The sequence below is a fragment of the Crocodylus porosus genome, unplaced genomic scaffold (genome assembly GCF_001723895.1).
Source record: "Crocodylus porosus isolate Cpor-Errol unplaced genomic scaffold, CroPor_comp1, whole genome shotgun sequence".
NCBI classification, from domain to species: Eukaryota; Metazoa; Chordata; order Crocodylia; family Crocodylidae; genus Crocodylus; species Crocodylus porosus.
This window is the reverse complement of record NW_017728904.1, coordinates 1,693,068-1,701,396: the sequence shown is the minus strand read 5'-3', so window position 1 is coordinate 1,701,396 and position 8,329 is coordinate 1,693,068. Positions and strand designations below refer to the sequence as shown.

Genomic DNA, 8,329 nt, shown 5'->3' with positions numbered 1-8,329 from the left:
GATGTGGCTTCCTCCCTGTGTGGATGAGCTGGTGTTTGGTCAGGTTGGAGGAGAGGTAGAAGCTCTTCCCACACTCTGAGCACTGATGTGGCTTCTTCCTTGTGTGCATGCTCCTGTGCCTGGCCAGGCTGGAAAGCTGCTTGAAGCTCTTGCCACACTTGGTGCACTGGTGGGGCTGGCCCCCCATCTGCACACACTGGTGCTGAAACAGATCTTGCCAGCAGATGAAACTCTTCCTGCACTCAGTGCAGTGGTGCGTCTTCCTCTTCAGGTGGAAATGCTGACACTGAGCCAGGGAGAAGAAATGGGTGAAGGTCTTACCACACTTGATACAGTGGTATTGATGCTTCCCCCTGTGCACATGTAAGTGCTTGACCAGATCTGAGGGCCACACAAAGCTCTTCCTCCCCTGGTGAAATGGTGGAGGAACACTCCAGAATGGATCTGGCAGTAAGCAATGAGGGGCTAAGAGGAAGGTGCTCTTCCCATACTTGTTGCATACATGGGGTTTCTCCCCAGTGTGCTTTATTTTGTGAAGAGCCAGGAGTGATAGGCGGTTAAAGGTTTTTCTGACCTTGGGGCAGGGGTGGGCTCTTGCCCTGTGCTTGGCAGTAAGCCCCTGCTTCCCTCTGAGGCCTTTCCCACTGCCTTGGCTTAGACGCAGTGCCTCTTTTCTGTGGCTTTTTAGGTACCTCAGCTTCAAAAAATTCTTCCCTACACCCAGGGCTCTTTCTGGGCTCTGCCCCTTTTCCACTCTCACCCTCAACTGGAGGTGGTACCTGGTTCACTGCTACATTCTCCATCTGCTTTTGGGGCCTCCCCTGACTCTTGTGCCATTGCTTCTTCTCAGGTCTCAGGGAGTCCATCTCACCCAAACTCTAAGCACCCGACCCCACATGTAACACATCCTGGCTGCAGAGCCAGAGCTCCCTTTTCCATTATCCTAGCACTTCAGCCTTGTCCAACTTTCTAGGTAGTTCCCACCTTCCTACGCCTCCTCCCTCCTCGCTGCCTCCCCACCTCCCTGGGTTCCCTGTGGCCTGTGCAGTGAAAAAAATCTCACTGTGCTGCGCAAGGGGAGTCCAAGAGCACCACAGCTCCCAGCAGGTATGAAGCAGAGGACAGGCGAGCTAGTGCTCTCTTCCATTGATAGAAACAGACATACACACACACACACACTCCAGAAGTAGGTTTTTTGAATTTGGGTTTAAAAACTTTATTCTTTTCAGTAATGACTTTTTTCTTTTCAGTTTACTAGCTTGGACTATGCTTTCCGCTTCAGGTAGCCTGCTATACTCTTCACTTTCTCAGGAGCCTGAGGTTTTGTTTTATGGCAGGGGTGGGCAATTATTTCGGCTGACAGGTCACTTCATGAGTTTTGGTGAGCCTTCTTGGGCCACATGGGAGTCCCAACCCTTAACAGTTGCCCTGCTCCCTGGTCACTCTTTGGGGATCAGAAATCCCTCCCCTAACCCCTGACCTTTGCTGCCAGAAGTCCCTCCCTTTGCCCCCAGAAGTACTCCTTTTGGGGGGCGGGGGTGGCTTTGGGGCTGGAAATTACACCGTCACGTGGTCCATGTCATAAGATTGACCCATCCAACACCAAACCTTGCCCTGCTCACCACATCTGTCCCAGAATCCCTTGCCCTCATTGCATGATCCCAGACATCACAAATTCTACCCATTGACTGGGAAACACTGCCCCTCCACAGGGCCCACCCTCCCAGTGCATGGCCTGTTCCCAGGGCCCCAAGAGCTCTGCCATCTAGGCTGTGAGGCACAGGCACAACCTATCAGGTCGGAAGGGGTTGTGACCCCTCTAACATCCTGCCCCATCACCCTCTAACATCCTGCCCCATCACCCTCAACCATCAGACCTCCCCGAGAATGGAACCAAACCAGTTGAGTCAAGGACTGCAGACACAAGATCTTTCAGAACAAATCATTTTAACAAAGTATAAAGTATTGTAGACAAAAAAATCAAACATCTACTATAACAGATTTTAATTTTATTTAAAAAAAATAATTTCAGTAGTATATGTAAAGGTGATTAACAAAGACAAAGGAACTCAAGGTGAAGAATGAAGCCTCTGATGTGCGTTAACAAGAAAATCAAAGTCGGGCGTCATCTCTGTTGTTGCAATGTGGAGCACTGCTGCAAGGTGGTCCCCACTCATCGAAGATCTAAGATTTGATTTATTGACTTTCATTACAGAATGCATCTGCTGACACATGTATGTTGATCCAAACAGCACGAGCATCTTCCGGGCATGAGTCTTGATCTTCGGAAACTTCTGTTTGTTGAGAGAAGCATAAAAGCTAGGAAGTGGCACTGATTGGAATTGCTCTGCAAGCAATGCATCACACTGAAGATCAATAAGCTCAAGCTGGAGGTCACATGGAGCACTGTCAACATTAAATGTGAAAGGTGAGGAAACCAAAGACAAGTCTTTTTCTATCATTTGAAAATCCTCAAATCGGCGAGAAAATTCAGCATGCAAGTCTACTAGTAAAGATGTATATTTTTTTAGGTTTTGATCAGAAACAGTAACCTGCTGCAATGTAGGAAAATGGCTGAAATCTTTGTTTCCTATCTGACGGGAGAAAAGGAGTAACTTCATCATAAATGACTTGACGCTGGAATGCAATTCATGAGCAAAAAGCCCCTTCTCTTGCAGTCGTGAATTCAGATCACTCATGTACCCTGTGACATCAATGGCAAATGCAAAATCAGAAAGCCAATCTGCATCATTCAGCTGTGGGAAATCCAAATCTTCTTTCACGTTCAAAAATAAACCAATCTCAGCTCTCAGTTCCCACACTCTTTTCAAAATGTTACCCAAACTAAGCCAACTTACACTGGTATCATGCAGAACATCTGTGCGCTCAGATTCAGACCCCTCAAGCAGAGTTGCAAATTGCCTGTGATTTAATCCTCTTGCTCGAATGTAGCTGACCACTTTGGTAACTGTGTCTACAACAGTGCTTAGTTTTAGAACACTTTTACAGAGGACTTCTTGATGAATAATACAATGTAAAAAAATAATTTTTTGTTCTGGATTGATTTCTTTGACTTGGTCTTGAATTATTTTGAGCAATCCAACATGTTTGCCTGCCAGGTTTGGGCTTCCATAGGTGGTCACACTCACCAATCTTTTCCAGTCCATTCCCAATTTTGACACGCATTTATCCTCCAATACGTCTTTTCCAGTTGTTGTGTCTTTCATTGACTGTATCAATGCCAATTCTTCTGTGAGCTCAAAATTTTCAGTGATTCCTCGAATAAAAATCAACAACTGGTCTGTGTCTTTGACACCACAACTCTCATCAAGTGCCAATGCAAAATACGAGAAATCATTTACCTTACTTTTCAACTGCTGGTGCAGATTCTCAGAGATATCTTCAACACGTCTCACAATAGTCCGCCTTGACAATCTAACGTTCTCAAACTGTTCCTTCTTGTCTGGGCACAAAATCGCAGCAGACTTAAGCATATATTCCTTTACAAATTCTCCTTCAGAGAATGGTTTGCTCTTCTTGGCAATTATGTGTGCCATCTCATAACTCGTTCTCATAATTCCATCCCGTACTGCCAATGCTTTTGGGGAAAAACTTTGCTCTTTCTGCATTGCAGCAACCATCTCCTCTGCTTTCTTTGTTTTTTCTTGAGCAGACAATTTATCATATTTGGATGCATGCTTGGTTTCAAAATGCCAATTCAAATTGTATTCTTTAAATACAGCCAGACTTTCTTTGCAAATTTAGCAAAAAGCTTTTTTGCCCATTTCAGTAAAAAAATATTTAGAGGTCCATTTTTTGTTGAACACTCGGTATTCAGTGTCTACCTTCCTCTTCTTTGATGTGCTTATAGTCAAATAATTTTTCTGTGGAGTGGTGATATTAGGGATATAAATATCATTAAAAAAATATCCATTTACATTTTTCTAAGTTTGCCACTTAACCATAACATCTCAGGGCATTGCCCTTGTTCTGGCCTCTGCCCTTACCAGTCACATAGATGTCCTTGTTATAACAGCTGTGCCCAGGTGACTGGGGGACCTTGGCCAGGTAACCATGTAGGACCTGCAATCCAGCACATAGCAACAGGCCTGGAAGTCACAGGCAACTTGCCACCAAGTGAAGGTGGGCCAGTAACTGCAGTAGGAGTACTGGGCCTCCTGTGAGGACACAGCATGGCTGTTTGCTTATGTACCTACCAGGGCCCAGCCCACCCCAGTTTGCCCATGGTTCCAATGGCAAACAGTTCCTGACTGAAAGGCCAGGACCTGCACATCACAGCAAGGAGCTAGCCCCGCTTGTCCTGTCCTGGCTGCAGCAAGTGGTTGCTAGCTGCAAGGCTGCATCTTCACATGGGGCATGGAGTCAGCCAGGGCCAGCCTGGCAGCACCTGGTTCCCCGCTACAAGGTTGGGATCTCATGGCCAGGCCCATCTCCTCCCAGGAGCACAGGGGTCTCGGCTGCAAGGCAAGGGCCGGGACCTGCACAGCACAACTTTTCCCACACCTGGTGCATACACGGGGCTTCTCCCCATTGTGCCCTATCTTGCGAAGAGCCAGGAGTGACAAGTTAAAGATTTTCCGGACCTTGCAGCAAGGGTGGGCTCTTGCCCGGTGCTTGGCAGCGAGCTCCTGCTTTCCCCTGAGGCCCTCCCCACTGCCTTGGCTTGGATGCCTCTTTCCACTAGGTCTGTAGGTCTCTCATCTACACATACTCTTCCCTGCACCAATGGCTCTTTCTGGGTTTTGCCCCTTCTCCATTCTCATGCCCAATTGGAGATGGTACCTGGTTCACTGCTACATTCTCCATCTGCTTTGGGGGTCTCCCCTTATTCTTGGGCCATTGCTTGCTCTCAGGTTTTAGGGAATCCATCTCACCCAAACTCCCTGGGGAAGTCCATGGTGGCTCCAGGTTTGCAGGCCCTTCCATAGGAGTCTCCTCCTCAGCTCCACTCATGAGCCAGGTACCTCCTGTGTGGGGAAGAGAGACTCCAGATTAGTCCCTGCCCTGCTGGCAAGGGGCAAACCCTGTTATTCCTTCTGCTGGCATGGGTCTTTGAGTAGACCTGGCCCTTGTGTTCCCTCAAGAAATCAAGGTCTTCCTTTCAAAACCCAAAGTGCCGGGGGTGAAAGAGAAGGCACTGCAGGGAAAAGCCTTCAATGCATGATGATCCTTGTCACCCAGTTACTGAAAAGATGGTCATAGGAAACAAAGCACCCATCACTCCCTGGTATAGGAAAGGAATCAAAGTGACAAGAGTCACCAGGGGTAGGCATGGAGACGCAGTGATCCACAATGTACTAGGGAGCAGAAAGATCAAACTTTTACTTTTTTCAAGGTACCAAAACGAAGAGATATTGGACATACTTACAGATGGATAACATGCATCTCACCAGTGGAACCCCAGTTAAAGGAATGGAAATGACCTTATTCTCAGTGAAGATTTAAAGTGAGGACCCATGGCAGCGAAAAGCGTCCATGACAGGTAGCTGACAATGAAACTGTTTTCTGGGTGAGAGGATAAATCAGCATAACCAAGGCACAGGAAAAGACGATTTTATAATAAGTGTAGTTGCAACTGAATCAAGCATCCCATCCAATGGGAACATCATCCCAGGAATGAAGATGAGTCCACAAGTTGCCAAATGCTGCAGGGTTTAAAACAAAGTTCCTGGGAGTCATGGAAATGACAAAAGAAAGCAAAAAAGACCCACATTTCATAGCATGTGAAAGCCCACAAGATACAAATGGTCTATGTGGTCTTTGTTGAGCTACAGAAAACATTTGAGAAATTCCCAGAGGAAATCCTCTGGAGGCAGCGGAGGGGAAAGAAAGCATCAGAAAAGTAAACTGACTTACTAAAAGGTTAAGTACCTCAACCCTGCGCACAGGCAAGAACAAGCCCCTGTATTAGAGATCCTCTGGAAACAAAAACTGGTTTTCACAAGGCCCTGCACGTAGCCCACTTCTTCTATTCACAGTGATGGGTGTCTGATCTGCAGAGGGATTTTAGGAGGAGAACAAGAAAACTTTTGAGACTGTCAGAGCAAGCCTGAGAGCACAGGTCTGAATGCAAATACAACAAAGCCAGAGTCTCTGCTCTATGGAGATGAAGATGTTAGGAAGGAATGTGGACAGAAGCTTCCAGTGACCCCTTGGTAGAGGTATCTGGGCTCCAGCACGTGTACATATGTCACTAGAGGAACAGGAGAGAAAAGGCATCATCCACATGTTGTAGCAGCAGAGGCTAATAAGACTTCTATTAACTTGTGCTGGGTCATAACCAAAGGAGGAGAAATAGCATTTAAAGAGTTCTGAACTGAGCATGCTAGGACCATTAAATGCATTTGGACAGGACACACTAGTGAGGAAGAAAATTAGAAATATTCCCCAAGAAAGAGCTGTTAGTGAATTTATGCACAATGACTTGGATATGATATGAATGTGCTGAGAAGGCAAAGGAAGATCATGTTGTCAAGAAACTGCTGGATATAAAGGCACCAGCAGTTACAAGAATGGGGAAGACACAGGTGAATGTGGCTGAATCAAATGAAGGAGAATCTATCAATATGATATGTGAAAGAAGTCTGATCACTGACAGAAAAGTGGGGAAGAAGTGGATTTAAACCACCAGCCAAATGTGCATGAGGATATGAATGCTGAAACACAGAAAGAAACTTAAACCCAGGAAGAAGACAATAAATTTCAGAGTTCACACAGCTCCAGGGAGAAGCAAGAACCAAAGATTTACCCAGGGAAACAAGGGCTTGGAAATTCCTCAGCATCTGGTGCTGGTAAAGCACTGTGTCTTCATCTTCCAGCAGCTCCCACTCCTTCCGTGTGAAATACACAGCCACGTCCTCAAACACCTCCCGGAGCTGCAGTCACAAGTGTTACACCATCGGTGTCTCCTGTTCCAGCTGCTCCCAGCCCCCACAGCCCTGTCTGGAATCACTCTGTATTACTCCTCATTGCAGGCTTAGGGATGATAGGTAAGGCTGCAGTATTCCCCAGTCTTCAGCTGACATGAGATGTGGATGCAGCTGCGGACATAGGAGTTCATGCGTCAGCCTTAACCCAGCTAATCACATTCTACTTGCTCAGTCCTTTGAGGAAGCCTGGGCAGTATTTTTAGGGGCAGGGAGCCCCGGCTCCATGAAGTCTGACAAGGCCTGGCTGTGCCAACACCCCCCTGACTATCTGCACTTAGGAGGGAGCTCCTGCTAATGCCAGCTTGTTGTGTTTGCAGCTTCTATCACCACAGACTTGACACTCTTCAGGTCTCTGCTCCCCAAACTCATTACACCACCCCTGGGTCCTCTTGGGCTCTGCCCCAGCTGAACTCTCACCCCAAATGAACCTGGTGCACTGCTCACCTCCAAGCTCTCCCCCTGCTTTGGATGAGAGACTTTAATTGCAGCCTAACAACTCTGTCCAAGGCATGTGAAACGCTTCCAGGAGCACTGAGAAAACAAGAAGAGCTGATCTATCGGAGCACTGACCACATCAAAATGTTCAGTCAGAGAGATTTCTCCACTGAGGGACTGTGCCCCCTGCTGCCGGGAAAGGACAAACCACCGCTCCTTACCTGTTCCAGGTGAAGGGCCTCGTTTGGGACACCAGCCTAACAAGCTTCTATCTGCTGACGACTCCCAGGTCTCCTCCGTTTCAGGGGAATCTGCAGCAGAACAGAGGCCCGGATTAGCTGTGTTTCTTGAAGGAAAAAACAGAGGACGTAAAGGCGTCGGGTTTTGTAAAGATAGAAGACAGAGTAGCAGAACAACAGAACATCCAATATGATGGCTACCCTAGCTGCACAGGAGCCCTGCAGGACCGAGGGCCTGGCTCTGCTCCACAATCCCCACAGACACCCCCGCACAACCTGCAAGAGCACAGGCTTGTTTTTGAGCCAGGACACGACTACCTCTAGATGTAAGCACACATCAATCAGTACCTTTTAAATTTTTATTTTTTATTTAATTTTTAACCTTTAATAAAATAAAAATACGTTAGACTTTAGTGCATGACTCGTTTCCTTTGGGGTTACAAGATGACACTTCCGGAGACAAGGGGAAAGACTTCCTGCGGCAAAGGTCAGAAGGTGGGACTTCCAGTCCTAATATGGCGTCTGAGGACGGGTCATCTATCAAGGGGCGGGGCTACTGCTAAGGACCTGAACGCCTGGTTTGGCGCCTCCGGCTCGGACGCCGGGGGTTGCTATGACGACAGGCGGAAGTGTCGTGTGGGGCGGCGGAAGTGACGGGCTGCTGGCGAGGAGGCGGCGGAGCCGGTCGCAGCCATGTCAGCGGGG

General features: G+C 47.6%; 2 protein-coding genes across 2 annotated transcripts in view; one reads left to right on the top strand and one right to left on the bottom strand.

Moving 5' to 3' along the window:
• Positions 1 to 4: 4 nt before the first annotated feature.
• Positions 5 to 7,525, bottom strand: LOC109324703 (zinc finger protein 431-like; the record flags this gene model as incomplete). The annotated part of the gene is made up of 5 exons (XM_019556734.1): positions 7,517 to 7,525; positions 7,395 to 7,439; positions 6,567 to 6,896; positions 4,804 to 5,013; positions 5 to 286 (listed from the first exon to the last, which is right to left on the bottom strand). Coding segments are annotated over exons 1-5 (876 nt in total), but the record flags the coding sequence as incomplete, so codon positions are not given.
• Positions 7,526 to 8,139: 614 nt separating this feature from the next.
• Positions 8,140 to 8,329, top strand: part of KIAA0907 (KIAA0907 ortholog) — a 20,297-nt gene continuing 20,107 nt past the window's right edge. Inside the window, exon 1 of the mRNA XM_019556733.1 lies at positions 8,140 to 8,156. Within this exon, the coding sequence (XP_019412278.1) occupies positions 8,140 to 8,156 (17 nt within the window). The remainder of the gene's footprint in view (positions 8,157 to 8,329) is intronic.